The 25,193-nt window shown below is 43.2% G+C and overlaps 1 protein-coding gene across 2 annotated transcripts in view; it reads left to right on the top strand.

The window, feature by feature from the left end:
* Positions 1 to 11,342: 11,342 nt before the first annotated feature.
* Positions 11,343 to 25,193, top strand: part of PDE1C (phosphodiesterase 1C) — a 280,403-nt gene continuing 266,552 nt past the window's right edge. The window contains exon 1 of one of the 2 annotated variants that reach the window (XM_079947551.1): positions 11,343 to 11,718. In XM_079947551.1, the coding sequence (XP_079803677.1) occupies positions 11,634 to 11,718 (85 nt within the window). In that variant the 5' untranslated portion in view covers positions 11,343 to 11,633. The remainder of the gene's footprint in view (positions 11,719 to 25,193) is intronic. The other variant, XM_079947554.1, reaches the window with a different exon arrangement.

The following is a 25,193-nucleotide window of genomic DNA, read 5'->3' as shown; positions in this document are numbered from 1 at the left end:
TTATTTTATTGGCATGTGCATTGTAGACACCTTTTGCTTATAAATGAGTTTGCTTGAACACCAACTGGATAATATATTTTTTTGAGCAAGCAGTTTATACGTTTCCTAAACAAAGGCTGAGCATCAATCTCTGGCTTGGCAACCCGGCAGTAGCAGTCGTAGCTGACTGCCATCGTTGCCCCAATTGAGAAGCTCTCGGAGGTTCAGTTTGCTGAAGGCCCAGGGATGGGAAACCAGTGAGATGCTGTTGGATTCCAGCTCCTGTCAGCCCCAGCTAGTACGGCCAATGGGCAGGGATGATGAGAGTTGAAGCAACATCCAGAGGACCATCTGTCTTCCACTTCAGAACGTAATGTTCAACACTCTTCCCCCAAATACAGTTCCCAAAGTACCACTGAGAGCCAGTGTGGTGTAGTGGTTAAGAGCAGTAGACTCGTAATCTGGTGAACCGGGTTCGCTTCCCCGCTCCTCCACATGCAGCTGCTGGGTGACCTTGGGCTAGTCACACTTCTCTGAAGTCTCTCAGCCCCACTCACCTCACAGAGTGTTTGTTGTGGGGGAGGAAGGGAAAGGAGAATGTTAGCCACTTTGAGACTCCTTTGGATAGTGATAAAGCTGGATATCAAATCCAAACTACTCTTCTTCTTCTTCTTCTTCTTCTTCTTCTTCTTCTTCTTCTTCTTCTTCTTCTTCTTCTTCTTCTTCAACCAGTGGGTCTTCCTCCTAGGAAAGTGTGTAGAGGATTGCAGCATAAAACACACAAAGACACAATGACCTCTCCCTAGCTGTGGCTAGCCAGATGCCTCTGATATTTTTATTTCTTTCTTTAGCAAGATCTAGATACTGCTTGATTAAAAAATACCTCTAAGAGCACAGTGGTACCAGCTCTCCCCCATTTCAAGGAGAAAGATACCGGTATATATTGGTCCCTGAAAAGCAGAATATTGCTCCTCTGAAATGAAACTTCAGCTGTATGCGCTTCTTGGCTTCATGAGAAGAGTTCTAATTTCCCTTCCCTCAGTGCCTATCAATTTCATGTGAACACGGTGACCTAAATTCCTAAATGGAGGGGTGGGCGTGTCAGGCAGTGGTGGAAGTTTTCCCCTTTTATTTTTCTGTCCGGACAGATGTCTAACCTCCTTTTTTTAAAAAAAATAAACAACAACAGCCGCTTAGCTCTCATCATTTGAGAACATTCAGGGAGATGAATGAGTTGGCTTGGCAACGAAGGAGCATTAGGAGCTTGGGCAACCACTGAGTGGCTGCTTGGTGGCTGGCTCGCTTCGTAGCAAGTCACACAAATATGATAACATTTTAGTTTCTTGGCTGCCGCTGCAGCTACGCATTGATTATGAGCAGGAGGGTTTTAGGGAAGGAAGTAAATAAAGTTTTCGAATTATTGATACAACTCATGAAGTCTGAGCAGGGGGAGAAAATACTGGATATGGATTTCTAAGTTCATCACCCTTGATGTTTTCCCATTTCTCGATATATTTATTCTCTGTCAATGTTTGACTGAATAAGCATAAAGGAACGGGACTACAGTAGCTCACTGCTGCTGGTGCCTCCCTCCGCCCTGTTCAGGTCAAGGCAATGGAGGAGCTTCTGTGCATACCAATGGTACACACACAAATTTTACCTCCATGAAAATGGACATTGCTGATTGACACCAAATTGCCCCCCCCAGCACTACCCATGTATAAGACAAGCCCCAATTTCAAACCTATTTTTTTGGTTAAAAAATACCCCACCTAGTCTTATACATTGAAAAATATGGTACTCCCTTGATTAGAATCAAGTTTTGCATTTCTGAACAGTTGGAATGGTCAAAACGGCCTTTTTGTTTGTTCAGGAACAGAGGCTGTCCTGACTAGTGCATTTCCTAGCTCTGGAACCTGATAAAAATGGTAGACTGAGCTTATTATTTCCTCTCTTCAGGCAGGTATGATTTGAAAGTGAACCATAGGCAGTAAAATGACCATCTAGCCTGGATAGCAATAGGCTGTCTACAAGTCCCATTCATTGCTAATCTACTTCCAGGCTTGGTTGGTAAACCTTTTGGCTCCATCCTTGGGTTTGGTGCTATTCTTATTATTATTATTTCTATACATTTCTTCATCCAAGGATCACAGGGCGGTTTACAATATAATGAGCAAATTTCCTAAGATTTTTGTTTCTTTGGAAATTAAGGGAGCATCTTGCTTTCCGATGGGAGTATTTTATGGGGGATAAACAAAGGGGTTTGATGCAACTCATGAGACCCTTTTGATAGATATTCTGTTGATCTCATCAGATTTTTTTTTGTGATGAAATCCTAAGAACACAACAAAAGTTTAGCGGCAGGAAGTGAAGGAAGGAGCGATAAAAACTCAGAGTTCCAAGAGGAAGGGCAAGATATTCTATTAAAGGTAAAGGTACCCCTGCCCGTACAGGCCAGTCTTGACAGACTCTGGGGTTGTGCGCCCATCTCACTTAAGAGGCCAGGGGCCAGCGCTGTCCGGAGACACTTCCGGGTCACGTGGCCAACGTGACATCGCTGCTCTGGCAAGCCAGAGCCGCACACGGAAACGCCGTTTACCTTCCCGCTGGTAAGCGGTCCCTATTTATCTACTTGCACCCGGAGGTGCTTTCGAACTGCTAGGTTGGCAGGCGCTGGGACCGAGCAGCGGGAGCGCACCCCGCCGCAGGGATTCGAACCGCCGACCTTTCGATCGGCAAGTCCTAGGCGCTGAGGCTTTAACCCACAGCGCCACCTGCGTCCCTTAGATATTCTATTACTTGTCAGAAAAATAAATTACTAACATGTAACAAAAACACCTGGAGTGGGTAACACTCTGTTTCTTATTTGATGTAATAAAGGAAATCAGGAAGGGCTGAGATTGGGAGAATTCAATAAGAAAACCCTCATGCAATGCCCACTGGTTCCACATAGGCAGAAGATACAGAAGATATATGTTTGATAGACTGTGCCCATTTTTTAATTATTATTTTTAAAGATTGGTTAGCAGATGATTGCTAAGAAGTCTGTTCAGTGTGGTCCCCAGGCAGCGCATGCACCAGTTCAGACTGGATATACAAAAAAATAATAATTAACTCGCTTTGTACTGATCCAGAGAACTGAAATAGGGTCCTGTGAGTGTGTGGCAAAACATAACATAACATTGTGTGGGAGTCATTTCAAACTTGCCTGTAGACCATGTGACAATGTTTTGCAGGCTCTGACACTATGGTTTTGTTGAGTTTCAACTTATACTCTCGTAAGTTGCCTCAAAAGGATTTGTATCCTTAAAGGTAGGATATATAGTGACGATTCTGAATAGAGGAAACCATGACTTCTTGCAGTGAATGTGAGACATGCTTCTTATTTTATTTCCCCTTTCACTAATGCAAGTTTCAGCTCAGTCACAATGAAGGTGGGATAAAGCTATAAGGGATTGTTCTTTGTAAATCAAGTATATATTAGAATACTTCTCTAGCCACTCTTCTGTATCTCCCCCTTTAGAAAATAAAGGAGCACCTTGCCTGCACATTTCTGTGTCTGCAACAGAAAATATTATTTTTCTCTTTCAGCTCAAGAGATTTCCCATTAGATTTCAAGAGAGCACGTGTTTTGCTTCTGGTGCTTCTGAGTCACACTGAGTACTCCTTGAAGTAGAATGGCAACACTTAAAATCTTGTTGATCTACCAATAGCAATTCAGTTCCTAAGAATTTGGAAATGTCCAAAAGGCTTTTGCGAGGGAATGAATTTGGCTTGACGCAAGCATATCTGGAAGCTGCCAATAATTTATTTCTTATTTAATGAAAGCAATATATATATGAATATATATGAATATATGAAAATATATATGAAAGCCAATGATCTGGGAACATTAAGGTGGTTCACAGCCATAAATACAACAGTATCCACCACTTAGTAAAGACCTATATATGGGTCCTGAAGACCTAAGTAAATACAGTGATACCTCGGGTTACAGACGCTTCAGGTTACAGACGCTTCAGGTTACAGACTCCGCTAACCCAGAAATAGTACCTCGGGTTAAGAACTTGGTTTCAGGATGGGAACAGAAATCGCGCAGCAGCGGCATGGTGGCAGCAGGAGGCCCCATTAGCTAAAGTGCTTCAGGTTAAGAACAGTTTCAGGTTAAGAACAGACCTCCAGAACGAATTACGTTCTTAACCCGAGGTACCACTATACATAAGTTTTCAATAAGCAGTGAAAGCAGATTACTGTGAGTAAATCAAATCTCTGAGGGGATGGGAGAAGACTGCTCCCCTAGTCACTGAAACATGGACACCTGCAAATTGTGATGTAACTGGGAGGGCCTCTGAACTGTAATAAAACCCAGTCTCTGAAGCTTTGCAGAGAGATTGGGATTCTTGTATCCATGGCAATTAGTTAGCTCTGTCAGGTAGCATGAAAACAATCACCGTACTTTTCCGTGTATAAGACTAGGGTTTTTTTTACTTTAAAATAAGGTTAAAAATCTGGGGGACAGTAAATCTGCATTTGTGGGATTTGAGTTGAAGAAGGGAGTGTATTCTCATTGGTAGAACACACATTTTGTTGTGCAGAAGGGAGGCACAACTAAACAGATCAAGTAGGAGGCAATGTCAAAGATTCCCAGATCCCAGAGAGCAATTTCCAGTCTGAGTAAACATAGACATATATGTATGGCAACTTTTTATGCTTACCACTCAGGCCCTCTGCTCTGTAGGACAACCCAGGGCATTCAGACGTATACTCAGGGTCTGCATTTGGGGCAGAAGGCCAGGGACCCCACTTGGCACAATATGCACGAGGGTCCCCCAAATTCACCAGGGTTGGCATGCCATATTTTGAAGTAATTGAAGTGATAGATATTATCATCTAAAGACAGCCTCCTCACAGGGCCTAGCCAGGGACTTGGGTGGTGCTGTGGTCTAAACCACTGAGCCTCTTGGGCTTGCCGATCAGGAGGTTGGCTGTTCGAATCCACACGACGGGGTGAGCTCTCGATGCTTGATCCCAGCTCCTGCCAACCTAGCAGTTTGAAAGCATGCCAGTGCAAGTAGATAAATAGGTACCACTGCGGCGGGAAGGTAAACGGTATTTCTGTGCGCTCTGGTTTCCATCACAGTGTTTCATTGCATCAGAAGCAGTTTAGTCCTGTTGGCCACATGACCAGTCTGTGGACAAACGCTGGCTCCCTTGGCCTGAAAGCAAGATGAGTGCCGCAACTCCACAGTCGCCTTTGACTGGACTTAATCGTCCAGGGGGTGCCTCTCAGGGCCATTAAGACAAGCACTCTCCCCTCACAGGCCATTACAGTGGTGCCTCGCAAGACGAAAAGAATCCGTTCCGCGATTCTCTTCGTCTAGCGGTTTTTTCGTCTTGTGAAGCAAGCCCATTGACGGCTTAGCGGATTAGCGCTATTAGCGGCTTAGCGGCTTTTAGCGGCTTTTAGCGGCTTATCGGCTTATCGGCTTAGCGGATAAGCAGATAAGCGGCTTAGCGGCTTAGAAAAAGGGGGGAAAAAGGAAAAAAAACCCCACAGGAACTCGCAAGACATTTTCGTCTTGCGAAGCAAGCCCATAGGAAATTCGTTTTGCGAAGCACCTCCAAAACGGAAAACTCTTTCGTCTAGCGAGTTTTCCGTCTTGCGAGGCATTCGTCTTGCGGGGCACCACTGTAAACCCAGAGTCTAAAATTATCTGAATATACCACAATCATTGGCTCTTGTACATAAATTTGTAGATTGTCCTTTTCAAAGCAAGCGCCTTCCCTTCCTTACTCAGTGAAAGGGAACACTGGCAACTACTCTATTCTTCTTACTCAGTGGGCAAAGCAAGCGTGACGTTGAATGTAGCCTAATGGAAAACGGGTACTTGGTTCTTGCCCAAGCAGGGCCTGCTGTGTTGAGTTAAGGCCTGTATCTTCCCTGTCTAAGTCCAACAATAATTTTCAGAGCTGGCATCAGAGGAGAGCCTGTATTCATTTGGCAGAATAGGGATAACTGACTTAGCTCTCGGCTGATTTCAGTCCATCGTGAATTAGTGGGTTCTTAAATATGACAATGATGTGGCTGACAATTCAGATATGGAACGGAATGAAATGCTTTGGTTGGAATCCATCCCATTATTAATTTTAATCTTTCCTTCCCATTTGCCATATTTCCCCCCGACTCTCATCTAATGCCATTATGAATTAAACGGGTGACTGCACCAAGTGAAAAATCTGAAGTGACAGAAGCAACAGGCTCTGTGGAATGCTTCATTAGAATTTTGCATGGAAGAAAATGGTCAGCTTTGGAGTAAGTAAAAGGAAAGCAAACTTAAAACAGCTGAGCATTAGGGAAAAAAAATATTGTATTGCCTTCCGGCTATTCTGTGTAAAACCAAATACCACTGAAGTAGAATGTATTTTCCTGATGAAGTCATCCTAACAGCCAGATGGTGTGTTTCTAGGGGAGGGGAAAGGCTCTCAGAATCTCTCAGGCACGGATCTCACAGTTGCCATAACCAATCTGAAAAGGGTGATCACATTAGCTAGCTAAAAATTATCATAGCATAATTACAGGGATTTCAGTTCATCTTTCCTGAGGAGCTCTTCCCCGGTTTAAGGTTTATTCATGTCTGAGGACATTTTGGAGAGCTTAAGGCATGAGGTTTGATTCCAGACGTTTAGAGGATTAATTTTATAGGAAAATGTAATCCCTCGATAAATCACCCTGGTTATGGATTCTTCTAAATCTCTCTCACACACTTATATATACACACAGAGAGATACAACCACATTAAGTATACTGTTAGTGTTTCATGGAAAAATAACATGGTTGCTACCAGTCACTTTGAGGTAACGTTTACTAGCTAAAATTGATGATGTGAACTTGCTTCATGATGCATAAATGGTAATGCCTTCTAGTTATGCAGAATGTCCCTAAGCCTCCTGATCTGATTGGGATCAACTGACTAGTTAGAACCAGAATTGTAAAACTGGTATCTCTATCGCCAGTCTGAACAGATATCAGATTGGCTGTTGATGGTAGCAAATACTGTAGAATGGAATCAGCAGGCTCACCTAGGTCAGTGTTTCCCAACCTTGGGCCTCCAGCTGTTTTTGAACTACAATTCCCATCATCCCTGACCACTGGTCTTGCTAGCTAGGGATGATGGGAGTTGTAGTCCAAAAACAGCTGGAGGCCCAAGGTTGGGAAACACTGATCTAGGTCATCCAGATATTTGGTCAGAAAGGTCTCAGTGCCAATACTGGGCTAAAACTCTGATTAAAATAGGCCTAGAAAATTGGTTTCATCCAAGAGAACCTGGGTCTGATTCTGGAAACTTTCGCAGGAATAGGGCATTTGCTACTGCTCTGTAGTTATTCAAACCTTCAGTGCCCATGGAAGGTTTCTTCTGGAGAAGCCTCACCACAGCCAGTGTAAGGCAACACAGGACCATTCCCTTCAAGGCATTCCCATTCCCAACAAGGCATTTATAACCTCTTTGGTCCAAGCAAGCTCTTCCCTCCCTGATAGATTTTGAAAGCAATGAAGGCCAAGGACCCAGCATGCAAGTGGGCCCATTAACCCAACCTAGGACCTTGCCCACATCCTCAAGCCACATAAAATGAAATTCATCTATCAATATCACATTCCAGACATCTCCACGGATTCACTGGCTATAACTGCGGAACCTAAATCACGATGGATACAAGTGATTTCATCCTCAAAATGATTTGCAAACTAGCCACAGTGAGCCACTGATAGTTCCAGTATCGTGGGAGGGCCAATGGCAGGTTCCAATGCACCTCATTTTGAGATGGGTCTAGGGTCAAGTCAGTGGTACCTCGGGTTACAGACTCTTCAGGTTACAGACTCCGCTAACCCAGAAATAGTACCTCTGGTTAAGAACTTTGCTTCAGGATGAGAACAGAAATCGTGCTCCAGCGGTGCGGCGGCAGCAGGAGGCCCCATCAGCTAAAGTGGTGCTTCAGGTTAAGAACAGTTTCAGGTTAAGAACGGACCTCCGGAACGAATTAAGTTCTTAACTCGAGGTACCACTGTACTTGAAATGTAACACCTATTTCCGAGTGGGTGATGTTTGCATTTTGAGTCTGCCTCCCTCCCCACTCAAACCTCATTAGCACCGCTAATTAAATGGCCTCTACATCTAAATTAGGGGTGTGAATGGAATGCATTTGCTTTAGAGTTTCGGAAAATGGGCTGATAGATCTTTCATTCCTTTGACCCTCTCTCTCCAGAACACCAAACTGTCCCCTACTGGTGACCACTTATACACAACAACAACAACAACAATTTATTTATACCCCGCCCATCTGGCTGTGTTTCCCCAGCCACTCTGGGCGGCTTCCAACAGAATATTAAAATACAATAATCTATTAAACTTTAAAAGCTTCCCTAAACAGGGCTGCCTTCAGATGCCTTCTAAAAGTCTGGTAGTACATACCTTCCCCTGCTTCCAATACGCAGACACATCCTGACTCTAACACATGCATTCTCAAATCTCAGGACCTTGAAGAAAAAGCCCCCATCCAGCACACAGATCATGCTACCACCTGCCATGCATCCTGTGTTATGTGCCTATGAATGGTGTCCATGATCTCACCAGGTCACCATTCCCCAGCAACTCTTGGTCTCTCACCAAGAAGGTCACACACACACGGTTCTCGGTGTTTCTCTTTCACACCCAGGAATCGATCCCACCAACAATTGGACCCTCACCCTAGTTGTTGTTGTTTAGTCGTTTAGTCGTGTCCGACTCTTCGTGACCCCATATTGTGCTTGTGTCCTCCTGGACTTCCCTGGTTGGCCACTGCAGGAAACAGCATGGTGATCAACATAGATTTTTGGTCGGATCCAGTAGGCCTCTTCTTTCAGCATTAACTCTTTTGATATAACACATCCTCCTCCCTCTGTAAATTCAGTTAAAACAGCCCTCCTTCATCTTGGGAAATTAGATTTCTGCATGAATTTAGTGCACTGTTGATAGGCAACATGATTACACCTTGCATTTATTAAACTGCTACATTTTCTTGCATCTCAAAGGATCCAAACATGTCTAGTGAACAGTCCACATGAAGCATTGTGTGATGCTAAAGGGCAGCCATGGGGCATTTAGCAGTGAAATTGCCTAAGATTGAAGAGCACAGTTTAAAGAATGTGTCCTGGGAGAAACCACTGAGATAAGGAAAGTGAATTTGCTTTGGAGCTGCGGGACCTGAGCCTGCTAGGAGAAGGGAGAGATGTTGTTCGGATTCAGCAGAAAATAACTAGATGCAACCAGCAACCAGCATGAAATCAAGTTTAGACTATTCTGTACTTTGCATATTCTGAGGAGAGTTTGTTTCATGGCTTCTTTTTTATGAAGTGGTAAATTCACTGTTTAGGTGACCTAGAAAACCACTTGGAAAAAAAAAAGAGCTCCAGAGAAGGATAGCAAGAGCAGCACTTTAAAACAGCCTCATTCTTTGCATCTTTCAAAAGATACTTAATGTCGTAGAACACCCACTGTGCTGAAGTTACTGCAGGTTTACAGATGGGTGAATTGAGGGGCACGTGTTTAATGATAAGGCTCAGATGGTGCTTTATTTATAGAGAAAGGTTGTTTTTTTTTGTAAGGTGCCAGGCTGCCCTTATAATTTAAGACGTTGAATTATGGGTAACACGTTTAGAAGCTGTAGCGGGTGCAGAAAATTGTACCGTAAAACTTGGCTGGGTTGTCACTATTGCCTTCCTTGCCAGTGCAATTCAAGGTGCTTCTAAAACCCTTATTTGGGGAGACCCCACAACATTTGCGTGGAGCACATCATTCCATACTGTCCCATCATGCAGTCCTTTCTTCCCCCCCGAATTGTCTCTTAGCAATCTCCTATGGGCAAGACCTCAATAAACTCTCACAAGAAACCCAAAGGCAAGATTTGGATGTGAAGGGCAGATTTTTTTTCTATAGCTGAAGTGGGCAATGTGAACATGAAGGAGAACCACCCTACTAAAGAGTGTAGGATGAAAAGGTCCCTGAGTAAGGCAAAGTTACCTCCTCATGAAATGGGCTGGGCAGGATGCTCATATCAATTGGGATGGCTCAGAAGCCTAGCAGGTATATTGGGTGATGAAACCAGGGCAATCTTTGGGGTTGTAATCATATTTCACAGCTCTTTTCCTTGTGAAGGAGTGGTTAAGGGTGACTAAGGTTAAATTCAGAACATGAGGTCTTCTGTTCTGGTCCCACGGGTCATAATGGGGTCAGTGCAGCAAGGCAGGCCAGTCATTACAGCACCAAGGAGAGCTCCTAATATGACACTTCCTCCAGTAATGTCTGGGTCACGGCTGAAGCATTTTAGACCTTCGCATCCAGACCCCTTCCATTGTCCCACTTCTCCTGGAACCTAGTACTCTATCCCTCCATGAATGTATGCCAAACAAGATGCCTGCATTGGCTCACAAGATCTGTAGAATGTGATGTCCTTAGAGATGAGTGTGATGGTCAACCCAGGGGCTGCAGTATCTGGTCCAGGCATGGACACCTTTCACATCTCAGTCCTGGGGGGTCTCTGGTTCAGTGGAGGTGCTCTGGTCCAAAGGAGGTTAGCTCCTCTGTCAGCACCACAGCCTCTGTATCTGGACTGCAGGTCCTGACCATAGCTGCCAACCTTCCCTTTCTTTGTGGGAAATTCCCTTATTCCCGCTGCTTCCCACTGCTATCCCAGATTGTTAGATATCCCGTAGACTGTCCCCGGGACAGGTGAGGCTGCTGATCCCTTAATTTCGAGGCTGCTGATCCCTTATTTTCAAATCTGAAAGTTGACAGCTATGGTCCTGACACTCTTAGACCTTTTAAGGATTTGAATTGAAGATAGGGAAAGGCACGCCTAGGGAGATTCTAAGATGGAAATAAAGGAGCCTTCTCACTGTCTGGATCTGGTGACCATGTCACAAAGATCCTGTGATCCCAAAAAATCACAGGCTTGGGCACATGGCAACAGTGGGGTGGGGAGGGAAGTTACCATTTTTAACTACCGTACTTTCCTTTAACACATACATTCAGAAACTTCATTTGGAGACCTTTAGGCAAGTGAAGAGAGAACTTGTTTATACCACTTTGGGTCCAAAGGGGGTCTAGAAACTCCTTGCCAAGGTACAGTCAGGAGCCGATTAGGCTGCAAATCTTCAAAGATCCCTTGGGGGGAGGCTTATAGAGGCTCTGATTCCCACAATCTGCTTTTATCCCAGCAGCGCTGAATGTTCCATACTGTTGTGCCTAGAGCTCCTCCACATTTCTGCGACATGCACAGTTCATTTGTTTGGCTCAGTGGTGTTACACTAATTGCTGCTGGATTTCAGATCCCAGCGTCTCTAACTAGTGGTTAAAACCTCTTGAGTAGGTATGTCAGTAACATGTTGCTGTGACATTCTTAGGGGGTGGAGAATTACTGCTGGGCATGTCTCTCTCTCTCTTGGATCCAGCATTGTGCATTCAGAGATGTGTGAAGTCGGTGGTGAGTGCTGCCGAAGGGAGAGATTCAAGGGCAACTAATTGCCTGCTTAGAAAAGCTCTCATCCCACAAGGGGAGAATTGCTGCTGCTGCTGCTGCTGCTGTTCTTGCTGCCTAGAACACTCACCGGCAGAATCATCATGACAGACGCAAGCAACAGAAAAGAAGGATTTAAAAAATGCCGGAGTGCCACCTTCAGCATTGATGGCTATAGCTTCACAATTGGTGAGCCCCTTTGTGTGGGTGTTTCTTCTTCTCTTATCCTTTTGTCTCAAGTAGGAAACAGGGGTGGATGAGGGGGCTTGTCCAAGATGCCTCTTGGAAGATGCTGCTCCCCTCCTGCAACTTTTGCTTTGCTCTGTCCCTCCTGCCTCTTTGTTGACTTCCTTTTATTCAGGAAAGGTGCTTTGCCCTGAACCACCGCGCTTTTGTAATGTTTTTGGCATTGCTTTGGCAAGAGGTATGCAGAACTTTTGTTTCGTTGGCAGCCCTTATCTCAGGAAAGCCTGTGTTTTTTGGGATTACATATTGTCAACTTGCTTGCTGCATTTCCTTCCTACAAGCTCAGGAGCACAGAAGCTGGGTGTGTGTGTGTGTGTGTGTGTGTGTGTAGTTTCTTTGTTTTTCCTTACTTGTGAGTTTTAAGTAGGTAACCAAGCTTCTGTAAACCCATGGTCACTGGCACAGCAAACCAGATCTTTCCTGAAATTGCCCTTGTACCACATAAACAGAAATGAAGTGGAACTGGAAATGGAAAGAGAAGACACAAAAATCACATCCATTCTCCTTGGTCCCTCTGCTGTAAACAGTGGCTCATTTCTAAGAAGAGGTTAGTGCGGAAAACATGCCTTCTGCTTGCACCTGATTCCAAAGACATGGAGGCTGGTTATGGTTGCTCAAGTGCTGGGAGACACTCTGCACAACCTCAGATGAACATTGATTTTGGTGATCATTTCAGTACTCCAAGAGCATTGACAAAAGGGTCCAGAACTGAGCCATGCCTCATATCAAGCCCTCTAAGGTGGACTGAGCCCTTTAAACCTAAGACCACTTTGTCCCACTCTGTCTTTTTGATGGAGAGGGGGGAGCAAAATTGCTCAGAGCCACAGGTTCTTGCTCCCTCCTGCTTTCTTTTCCCTTATAAAATCCACAGTACAGTAGTTAGACTCCTAGGGTGAATTAAGCAGGCTGTTCTTTTGAAATTTTACATCTGACTGAACTCCACTATGCAAATCTCTGCAAACCTTAACAAAGCAAGCTATCTTGCTGACTTAATTTTAGTTTGCAATCCGAATGGCCTATTTATGAAGAACAAATTCACTTTTATGCCTTCTCCTATATCTAATGGCCAGCTGCTGATTGTGTTGTGCTTATTCTTTGCTCCTGTGGATTGATGTTGATGTAAATAGCACAGGAGCTTCAGGCTAGATGGAGAGCTTAAAGGTTCTCGGTGGCATGCAAGAACTTGTGTCATGGTCTTTCTGCTGTCTTACATGCTGCATTCTACAGTTATTAAAAATGATGCCTTCTGTGGGAGTCACTTGAACATCAGAACATGTGCTTTTTTTGGGGGGGGGAATTGTTGGAGCTGCATGGAATTGACAGTTTCTTACTCATGTAGGAATCTGAGGATTAATATTGTGTGTGTGATCTTGAACTGAGTACTAAGGCAACAATCCTATACACACTTACCTAAGAATAAACTCCATTGAAAACAGGAGGACTTACTTCTGAGCATGGGTTATGCTGTAAATAGGCGTTATGCATCAAATACTAGATGCTCCAGATAAATTATGTTCCTTCAGACATGATGTATTAGGATGACTAAAGTGACATGTTTATAATTGCATTATTTTGGTGTTTCTATTTTTGGGCTGTTGAGGTAGCCATGGGGCATGGCTTTCAGCACATTTAGTTAGACTCCACTGATTTCAAGGAACAGGGGGAGTTAAGCCTGTGCCCAATTCTCCTATTAAAACCAAGGTTATGTGCTGTCTGATGCCCTCTGTGTTTACTCAAAAAGTGAGAACCTTTAAACTAAGGTGGGACTTACTCTCAAGAGTGTGCAAATAAGACTGGAACCCAAACAGCACAATCCTGTGCAATTTGACTCAGATGCAAGGCCCGTTGTGTTCACTGTGTGTCTTACCTCTCGGGTCTGTATGTGCATATGATTACAGTCCAAAGTGCTTAATTTTGGCTAGATCATGCCCATTTTTAAAGTTAATTCTTATGTATATACAACCCACCCCAAGTATCTGCCTTAACACCCTCGTTGAGTGTGGTTGGAATATGTCCTTGAACTGATAAGGACTCTTGCTTGCCTGGCTGCAGGATAGAGTGGGTTGTGTGTGTGTGTGTGTGTGTGTGTGTTGGGGAATGAGCCTGCTGTGCAGAAGTAAAGTTTTCATTCATTGCTCTACGCACTTTTTTGCCCCTGCCCCCAGTGCTTGCCAAAAGGGAAGACTGTCTAAAGAATTCCCCCATATCTGCTCTAACTGGATGCCCACCTCAGTTAGGATCAAGTCTTTGCGTGGGCTACGCTGCCTTTATAGCATCAAGATCTTTGCCTGCCTGCCTGCCTCTTCTCATCCCTCTGAACTTTGCAGTCAGACAGCCCCGAGCAAGCTTGTCACACTCAAGTTGGAAGGAACTCTAGCGGATAAATTTAGCAGTTCAGAAGAGAATGCAAACACAAGTGGGACGTTTATGCTTCCAAAAAGAAAAGAATCACAAAAACTACGGGCCAGATTCACCCTTTCTCTAAAGTGCCCAAGATGGGTGTTTAATTCACAACAGCCTTGTGTGGCAAGCTTGTCAGAGGCAGCGACTTTGCCAAAGGCCACCAGTGAGCTTTGTACGTAGTTGGATAGTGGTATGAACTTGGCTTCTTGCATCCAGGGCTACCATGGCTTCCATGTTGCCAGTTTCTTTATAGCATCCCAGCTCAGCTGATTTCAGGGCCAGCCCTGTTATTTGGCAGATTGATGCAAGTGCGTCAGGGAGCAGCAGTGACTGCTGTGTACAACACACAGTCTATCTTATGTCCCAGCGTAGGGTGGTGGCAGTTGTGGAGAATCTTTTCCTGCCCTTTAAGCAGCACAATGTCTTGAGCAGCTCAGATTCATATGTGATGTTGAAGGACGTCTGACAGCCATCTCGTCCAGTCTCCTCAAATGAGTCAGACTTTTCCCCAAGCACACATTTTTGCTGGTAGATTAACTTTGGGTTTCCTTAACTTTTGATACCTGGGTTGAAACAGGAGGCATACTTCACTTTAATTCTCAAATATCTATCTCTCTTTCTATCTTCTCCACCTCCCAGAACAATAGACAAGCATTCAGACAATATATGTTCACAAATGGGAAAGAGTGTGGGGTGAGGAGATATGGGAGGCAATTTCAGCAGCTGTACTTTCTAGGATGCAATCTTCCCTTTCCTTGCTTACCTGTCTCTGTGGTGCTCTATCCTGGCACCCCACCCCCAGTTGCTGAAGCAGAGAAGGGTTGGGTTTGGGGCATTTGTGTCTCAAGGCGAGGTACCTGCTAGGGTTCTAGGAAGAAAAGTGTGAGCCATGTGGTCTTGTTCCTATGTGTGTTGTGAGGTTGGTCTGTACTAATACTACTACTACTAATTGTACCCTGCCCATCTGATTTGGTGGCTTCCAGCATATACAAAAACATAATGAAAAATTAAACATTAAAAACTTCCCTATACAGGGCTGCCTTCAGATGTATTCCAAAGGTTATATAGTTACCGTATTTTTCGCTCTATAAGACGCACCAGACCATAAGACGCACCTAGTTTTTGGAGGAGGAAAACAAGAAAAAAAATATTCTGAATCTCAGAAGCCAGAACAGCAAGAGGGATCGCTGCGCAGTGAAAGCAGCAATCCCTCTTGCTGTTCTGGCTTCTGGGATAGCTGCGCAGCCTGCATTCGCTCCATAAGACGCACACACATTTTCCCTTACTTTTTTGGAGGGAATAAGTGAGTCTTATAGAGCAAAAAATACGGTACTTATCTCCTTGACATCTGCTGGGAGGGCATTCCACAGGGCAGGTGCCACTACTCAGAAGGCTCTCTGCCTGGTTCCCTGTAACCACACTTCTCACAGTAAGGGAACCACCAGAAGGCCCTTGGAGCTGAACCTCAGTCTCTGGGCTGAACAACATTGGTGGAGACGATCCTTCAGGCACATAGATCTGAGGCCGTTTAGGGCTTTAAAGGTCAGCACCAACACTTGGATTTGTGCTCAGAAATGTACTGGGAGCCACTGTAGGCCTTTCAAGACTGGTGTTATATGGTCCCAGCAACCACTCCCAGTTACCAGTCTGGCAGCCGCATTCTGGATTAGTTGTAGTTTCTGAGTCATCTTCAAAGGCAGCCCCACATTGAGTGCATTGCAGTAGTCCAAGCGGGAGATAACTAGAGCATGCACCACTCTGGTGAGACAGTCTGTGGGCAGGTAGGGTCTCAGCCTGTGTACCAGATAGAGCTTTGTGTGAAAAGAGCTCTTTTTCCTTCTTTCCCATTTTCAACCCCCCCTTGTGAACTCTTAAGTATGCATGACACAAAGCCAGAAAGCTTTGTCCCCAAGCTACATACCCTTTTACTTGAGTTATTGTCACCCTGTTTTGGAGGTGTGCTGTGATTGGGTGATGAGTTGCATACCATTCTGGATTCGGTCTTAGTTGATGTGGATGAGACAGTTCTCTTTGGAATCCATGGCTAAAATAAAGACATACAAATAATGACAATTTAAAAATGCAAAATACACATAGAAAAAAAGAAACAATTTCTCTTTAACTTCCTAGCCTCTAACACCTCCTGATTCTACCTATGTAAAAGTATTTAATCATAGAAGTATTAATACTAAAACTTGTTTATGAAAACATTGCCGTTTTCATAAACATTGGTACACATTGGTACACATTTCATAAAACGTTGGTACACACCTTCATAAGGGAATCTGGTTTTCCAGTGCTTATGTCTCCTACGCTTAACTTATGATTGATGGATGTTTTAATTACCCATACAAAAATAAATTAAATCTGAAATCAGGCAGGCGCCTTAACTGCACTCTTTTTGGTGCCTGCTAGAAGCATTTTTGTTTAGGCAAGTCCATCCAGAAATGTAGAATGTTTTTAGCCTAGCGTTGATTTTATTTTATTTTTTGAATGCTTCAAAAAGTTGTTTTTAATCATTTTTTCTGATAATTTCATTTTTTTTATTTTTGTAAACCTTTAAGGGTTTTTTTTAATTAACAACCAAGTGACAAATAAATGTTGTGAAATAAATACAATAAATATCATAACAAACCAAATCTTCTGGTACAAATTCCGAATATTTTATGCTTTACATGCCTTCAGTTGTATTTTGGCAATTGTTCATGGGCAGGAAACTTGTGAAAGTTTTTAGGGGAGGCTGACTGGCAACCCCCCTTTTTCCTGTTTTCAAACTTTTTTTCAAGCTTATTTTTACCAGCTATCTCCTGCTAGCCTAGCCCCACATCCCCCTTGAAATAACTCTGTGTCATGCAAGAGCACTGCCCCAAAGGAAGGGATGGGGCGGAATTTTGATTTGGCTCACACTTAAAGGCAAACCTACCAAATTTATACTTGAGGGCTGCCATACGTCTGGAGTTTTCAGGACATTACCAGGATTTCAAAGGCAGAATTGACGTTTGCGAGGCCTTGTCTTGGATCAATTTAGGGGTCTTTCTAAAAAAAAAAAAGTTCAACAACTTTCAGGTGCCCTTATTGCCCTTTTACTTATTGAAATATGGCAACCCTATCATAGTTTCCACAACAATATGAGTAGACTGAAACACAACAATCTTTGGAAATTAAGCACATCTCTAAACTTTGCAAGTACAAAAATACCAGTCATGAAAATAAGTGCTGGTGGATTAACAAAACAAAAAAATAAATAAATCACAAACTGAGAACTGATCTAAACTGAAGATTAGAAAAAATAAGAAACAGAAATTGACAGATTTGGCCATCGCTATCCAGGGACATTGTGGAGGAGAAGTGATAACTATCAAAAGGAACTCTATGGAAAATATGACTTTGGGTGGCAGCATTGTTAAAGAAAGAAAAGCAGGGGAAAGGAGATTGCAATTTTGGGAATTCCTTATAAAGTATTTCCAAACTTTTGCCTCCACTTCAAGGTTTGCCCCTAAATTTTGAGCTGGAAGCTAGCCAAGTTGATCTGTCAGCTCAGCCCCTCAACCCCATCAAATCAAACCAAACAGCACCACTACCAGGAAGCAGAACAAAGACCCTTGTCGTTTTGCCCGGGCACTGAGATCCAGCTCTGAGGGTCTTCTGGCAGTTCCCTCTTTGTGGGAAGTGAGGTTACAGGGAGCCATGCAGAGGGCCTTCTTGGTAGTGGCGCCTGCCCCTGTGGAACACCCTCCCAGCAGATGTCAAGGAAGTAAACATCTGTCAGCCCTGTACAGGGAAGTTTTTAATGTTTGAGTATTTTGTGGCTGGGGAAACCCAGTCAGATGAGCGGCATGAAAATAATAAAACCACCACCGCCACCTTTACTATTAATACTGGTAGAGGACCATTGGACCAGTGTCCATGCAGGTCCCACTATCCAAACTTGCTTATTAAATGAGAATTCACTTATCCAAACATGAGGAATTAGTACCCAAACCTTGCTGTATACAGATTCAGATATCCAAACAGCCAGACCAGTGTGTAGCACTGTAAACAAATAAGCAGCTTTAAGAAAGCTTTATTTTTTTCTTTTGCTGGTCCGCAACAGCCATTTTGCCAGAAAACATGGTGGGAAGCAGGGAGGGAGGAAGGAAGGGAGAGAGATCGGACAAATAAGAGAGCAGTTTTTCCTTCCTTGTTTGCCTTTTGCAAAGTTTCAAAGGGTTTTCCTGGATTGTCGCTCCCCCCGCCCCATTTTGGGGTCAAAATTCCATGGTCAGGAATGCATGAGAAATTTCCCCATAGGAATCAATGTAAATCGCTGACTCATTATATAAACACTTGCCTAACAAACAACACATTGTGTTCAGATAATAAGACCTGTGTGTAGCATTATGCGCCTTCTATTATGCACCAGACTCTGTGGTCCACATGGCGTCTTCCTACCATTTCTTTAGGAACGGACTATTTTAGAGCACAAAGTTTAGAGACTCACTCTGAGGTCAGAGTCACATGTAGAAGCTCTGCCAATCTAGCCCATGTGTAGGAGGTGAGGGCTGGAGGTCAGCCACTCACCCACAGATGGTGTGCCATCTTTAGGCATCCCAAATATTTTTAAAATGTTAGGCAAGGTGTATTTTCTTTGAGTGTGTGTGTGTGTGTGTGTGTGTGTCATTCAGAGCATTTATTTGTTGCTGTGGAATATGAAGGTGATCTTTGAGGATCATCCTCACCAAAACAATACAGAGCATTAGGCAATTCTAATGAAAGACATTTAAATATATCCTCTTATCTATCTAATCGTCAATATGTTGTTAAAGTAATTGAGTGATGCCATCCCTCTGAAAACTGTGAAGAGGTGTAGGCAGGTGGCTGAGTCCTGCAGATCTAAATTCACAGTAAATTCATACAGCAAGCGCACATGATCAATTGCTAGGAGCGAAAAACAATAGAAGAGAGTTCTATGAGATTGTAGCTACTCCTGGTCTAGCTTGGCACCCATTCTCTGTAGGCTTCTCTTTCTCAGCTGCTTGCTTCCAAATGACAGGCCTCTTGTGGTGATCCCATCTGTCTTCGCAATGCCCATGGAGCTCTTGATTTTCACAGGGTGAACTCAACCACCTGCCTGCACACCAATGTACAGCTGCCCTATTTTCAATTGCAGTGCTACTGTTTAGAGATGTTGCTAAAGAGCTGAGAGCCTCCGTTGCTCTGTGCAGCTTTTGTAACGTCAGAATGTACTCAACGTTTGTGGCCTGCTGACTGAGAAGTGTTGCAGTGCAAATGGAAAGTGGCAATGGAAAGTGAAGTCACTTGGGACCATGTCCACTTTCAGCATCAGTACGGAATGGTGCTTGTGTCAGTGAATCACTCTCCTGCAATTGGTGTGATAGTTTGGAAAGTGCCAGGTGCTCTGGAAATAAAGTAAGTAAATGTTTATGAACTAATACGCAGCGCCTGAATGGAGAGATGATAGGGAAATGAAGCAATAAGTGGTTGCTCATTACTAACTAATGTGCCTAGTCAGGGTGGTGTAGTGGTTAAGAGCGGTAGACTCATAATCTGGTGAACCAGGTTCGAGTCTCTGCTCCTCCACATGTAGCTGCTGGGTGACCTTGGGCTAGTCACACTTCTCTGAAGTCTCTCAGCCCCACTCAACTCACAGAGTGTTTGTTGTGGGGGAGGAAGGGAAAGGAGAATGTTAGCCACTTTGAGACTCCTTCGGGTAGTGATAAAGCGGGATATCAAATCCAAACTCTTCTTCTTCTAGCTGGTCAATTAATTGGTTGCAAGCTTCTTTTTAAAGGCAATTCAAGTTGTTTTGATGAGTTGCATGTTAACAATTTCCCAGTTTTATATCTGTGTTGATATAAGATTATTTTCCCAAAGACCCAAAATGTAGTTACTTTGGAAGGCAAAGTAGAATTGCAGGTGAACCTTTATGGTGGAATATTAGTTTGCTTGCAATGGGGAAGCACCATAACATCAAATCCAGGTGTGGCAGCAGAAGCTCTGGAAAAGGCTTTGGGACTGGTAAGGGTTGGATAAGGCCCAACAAACTCACTACAATGTTGTTGGTTAGCAGTAGGGTGGAAGAGGAAATTGGGATCCAGCATATTGGATTTTCCTCTGCTACAAACAAGGTCAGATCACCTGCAGCTGTTGACGGCATACAGAAAAGCCATCTCCACTCAAGTCAGTACTTGGCAATGGGTGGCTTTCACATGGCCAGCTCAGCCCATGGCAGCATCAGTGAAAATCCACAGAAGCTCACACTTTGCCCTTTTCAATTTGATGTTGTTGGAGCATTGCTGATCCTTAAGGAAGATTGCTTTATTTGCATTTGATTGACTGGAATGCTCCCTGTGAGGTGGTGGGCATCAGGTGTGTTGGTAGCTGTGCCTGACATCCCATATGGTGGGAATCTGTTGGTGAAAAAACGTCTTAATCTCTCCAGGTGAGAGGTGGGGAGAGAATGTGTGTGTTGCCCCAGGTGAGAGGCGGGGTAGAAACTGATGTTCTTCCGCCCGTTTTTCTCCAGTTACTGGATTGTTCTTATTCAGTGGACTTATCTTTCGGTATATGATTATGGGCTGTTGAATGCTTGAGTGTTTTACTGACGTGAATGGAGTGCTGTGATGGGTGCAAGGAGATTGTGACTGTTGAGAAATTGGGTATGGTGGCAGGGTTCCTTGATTGTATTATTGTGTATTAAGGAGTGGTTTTTTTTGGTAAGACATGAGGTTTCCTCCCGATATATAGTGAAATTATGTTGCATTTTGATGCTATCTTGTGATATGTTGTATACAGTTTGCTTTTGTGGTTTTTTATTTATATTGCTTTGAAATTGCTCAATTATACTACTTAAAATGTGAGTATTATTATCTTCATCACTATTAGCAGTAATAGCGAATGTAGCACTTGTATCATATTTGTTTTGAAATACTGATTTTTGTTGAGATAAGTAACCTCCTTCAAGATTTCTGTTGAAACAAAGTGGTACGTAAGTTAAAGAAATTTTAAAATGCCCTTCGATGTATTGGGTTCATATCTTGGTGCTTTTAGATCCGACTATAGCCATTAACAAGGGACGCAGGTGGCGCTGTGGGTTAAAGCCTCAGCGCCTACGGCTTGCCGATCGAAAGGTCAGCGGTTCGAATCCCTGCGGCGGGGTGCGCTCCCGCTGCTCGGTCCCAGTGCCTGCCAACCTAGCGGGAAGGTAAACGGCGTTTCCGTGTGCAGCTCTGGCTCTGGCTCTGGCTCTGGCTCTGGCCAGAGCAGCGATGTCACGCTGGCCACGTGACACGGAAGTGTCTCCGGACAGCGCTGGCCCCTGGCCTCTTAAGTGAGATGGGCGCACAACCCCAGAGTCTGTCAAGACTGGCCCGTACGGGCAGGGGTACCTTTACCTTTACCTTTATAGCCATTAACACCCAAATGTCCTGCTTAATTGCCATGTAAGCAGCTCCAAGTCGTTCACCAGCTGTGGTCTTTTCTAGAAGGAGCAGATTAGGCCAGAGTTATCCATGCCCTGATGAAACCCAGGTGGACTACTGTAATGCTCTAGATGTGGGGCTGCAGCAAGACTGTTACGTTGCCTACTATCTCTCCAGTTTTAAAAAGTACACCAGTGGCACAATTCAAGGTGCAGCTACTGACCCATAATGCTCTAAATAGCCAAGGACTAAATAGTACATGGCCCCTTATGAACCAATGGGATCCTGGCTTTGCAAAGGGATATCCAACACTTCCTATTTCCAATCAAACATAGCAATTTTGGTGAGACCAGAGACAGGCAAATACTGTAAGGACCAAACTAGACAGGACAAAGACAGACCCCTTTTGTGTAAACCTGGATCTGCCCCCAAATCAAGAAGGGGTACACAGGTGTGTGTGTGTGTGTGTGAATTCCCTCACCTGTCACCCCTCGGGACAATTCTATTTGGCTTAGCCCTGCTATCAAAGGTGAGCTCAGCTGGAACAAAAGCACCGGCGAATGGGGAAGTAATTGGCAGGCATGAAGATGATCCACTGCCTTCTCTTCACCACTCTAGTTTGCTATTAAAAATAAGACTTCCACACCCCTACTTCATACGTGATTGGCCAGACTCGGGTTTAAACCAACAGCTCCGCTTCCATTGCATCTGTCTCAGCCTTCAGATCTGCCCCATAGAAATATGTGAGTAGAGCATCCAGGGTGGACAAAAAAAGAGGACACAGATGTACGTACATTAAACTTCCACATGCCAATTTAAACATATAGGTGCACATTTAGAAATAATGGTTATAATTTAAATAAAATTTATATCCATTTCATCATAACAGGGAAGACGTTGACCCAGCTGTTGATGGGCAATTTCAACCGCTTCTCTACTTTATGATTCCTTTATTTTTAAACTGGGCTTGGACCACACAGCCCATCAGACTCTCTTCTTTAAATGAGGCCACATGGACACCTTAAGGGCATCTTCCTTTATCAGTGTCAGGGTGTGGCCACCCAACTGAAGGTTTTTAAATGGGAAGCGGAAATGAGGGTTATGGCCTACTCTAGTCATTTATTAGCCTCTGCGGCTACTGCCTCCCAAGGCAAAAACACATTTTCCGTTCTTTTGTTAATCTTATTATTTGATATACTGCTTATGTGCCGTAACTAAAATGCTGAATAAAAAGGATAATTCTTGTTTTGTTTGTTTTGCATACAGGGAAAAACTGCTTAAGCAGAGTGATCAAGTTCCTGTTTCTAGCCTTTTTTCAGAGGGAAGCCAGTGTGTCTCCATAACACAGCCGCCTTATTATGTTATGTTTAGAGTAAACTACAATAGAATCAGGATGTTGAAAATTATTATTTTGAAGACAGCATGGCAACCCTAGCTTTGAATCCCTAGATTATCCAAAGATTATCCAAGAAGAAAACAAAGTCCATTGTTCATGAGTTTGTATTTTAGCTGAACCTTTGTTTCTCAAAGCAGTAGGTTTTACATGGCTTCCTCCACATGAAAATCTAATTATTTAGAGAAATTAAAAAAGTGGGGGAAGTGGCTGAGTTTCTAAGAAAGGCATCTGTTTCTGAGAATAGCAAAAATAGGAAAGCAGGAGAGAGAAATTTAATGGATAATCATTTTATGAAACGTGCTGTTGTCCAGCTGCAGTGTAGATATCCTTGTTTAGGGGGGGGGGAATTCTTTTTGTTCTTGAAGTCCTGTGAATGATATCTAAGACTGTTTTCCTTTCTTTTTAAAAGTATTCTATTTTTTTTATAATAATATTTATTAAATTTTGTATAACCAATAAAAAACATACATAATAACATAATATTTTCCATTATCCACATTTCATTCTCAACTTTGGACTTCCTCACATCTCTTGTTCCTGCTTTCTAAACATAAATTTTACCAGCAAATTATTAACTTGATTTAATTCATATAATATAATTTTCCAATATTTAATGTCTCAAATTTTGGGGTTTAACATACTCTTATTGAAGCTTAATCATAAAATATTACTTATCCCAAATTTATCTTTTCATCTTCCAATTGAATTTAAATTTATATTCTTTATAACTAGTTTGTTGAAGCCATGTTTTTGCTAATCTTACATCTTTCTTAACAATCATACAATTTACAATATTTTTGTAGATAGTCCTTGAATTTCTTCCAGTCTTCCTCCACCAGTTCTTCTCCCAGGTCTCGGATTCTGCCCGTCATCTCCGCCAGTTCCATATAGTCTATCAGTTGCATCTGCCATTCTTCCAGTGTGGGTAGTTCTTGAGTTTTCCAGCTTTTAGCAATGAGTATCCTTGCTGCTGTTGTAGCGTACATAAAAAAGGTTCGATCCTTCTTTTGCACACTCTGACCAACAATGCCCAAGAGAAAGGCCTCTGGTTTCTTAAGGAAGGTATACTTAAATACCTTTTTCAGTTCATTATAAATCATTTCCCAGAAAACCTTCACTCTAGGGCAAGTCCACCAGAGGTGAAAGAATGTTCCTTCAGCTTCTTTACACTTCCAACATTTATTATCAGACACATGGTATATCTTCGCAAGCTTGACTGGGGTCATGTACCACCTGTAAATCATTTTCATAATATTTTCTTTCAAGGCATTACATGCCGTAAATCTCAAACCTGTGGTCCATAACTTTTCCCAGTCAGCAAACATGATGTTGTACCCTATGTCCTGTGCCCATTTTATCATGGCTGATTTGACCGTTTCATCCTGTGTATTCCATTTTAACAGCAAGTTATACATTCTTGAAAGTATCTTAGAGCTGGGTTCTAACAGTTCAGTTTCTAACTTTGATTTTTCCACCTGGAATCCTACCTTTTTAATCCAATTTAAAAACTTCTTTAATCTGAGCATAATGTAGCCAATCTCGCACTTTATCTTTTATTTTGTCCATACTCTGCAACCTCCAGTTATCTCCATCTTTTTCTATTATTTCCCAATATTTTGGCCATTTGGCCTCCATATTGAGTTTTTTCACGGCCTTAGCCTTTTTAAAAGTATTCTAAAGCATTTACAAACAGTACTAGGTTTTGGAACTCTGTAAGGACAAATACAAAGAATGTTGTGCTAAGCATATGAAATATACTCAGAGTCGAGCGTGGATTTCATGCTCTTTATTCAGCTCATAGTGTGAGGAGGAATGAAAGTCCCCTCAAAGTATCTGCTTTATATACACAATGGGCTGCACGTGATTGGCTAATTCTGGAATTCTCCTGCAGGCCAATCAGGTTGTGGATTCACTTCCATCTGGAGCTGGATTGGGTGGCTCCTGCAGACCAATCATACTGCTGCATTCTGAATCCTATTGTTCTGGGACCAATCAGACTGCTGCATTTTGGATCCTATTCAACTCAGTACATAACAGCATATCTCTCCCCTTCCCTGGTATCAGATAAATCTGTATCTAGTTCTATTAACCAACTGCATGGTAGTCCTTGATTTTCCCCCTTTGTTTGGTTTCCCACACCTACTGACTCACTGGTAGGGATGAATTCTCATAATTCATTGGGGACAGTCATGGCAGTT

This window comes from Podarcis cretensis (genome assembly GCF_951804945.1).
Source record: "Podarcis cretensis genome assembly, chromosome: 12".
NCBI classification, from domain to species: domain Eukaryota; kingdom Metazoa; phylum Chordata; class Lepidosauria; order Squamata; family Lacertidae; genus Podarcis; species Podarcis cretensis.
The sequence above is the reverse complement of the archived record's forward strand: the minus strand, read 5'-3'. Positions and strand labels throughout refer to the sequence as shown.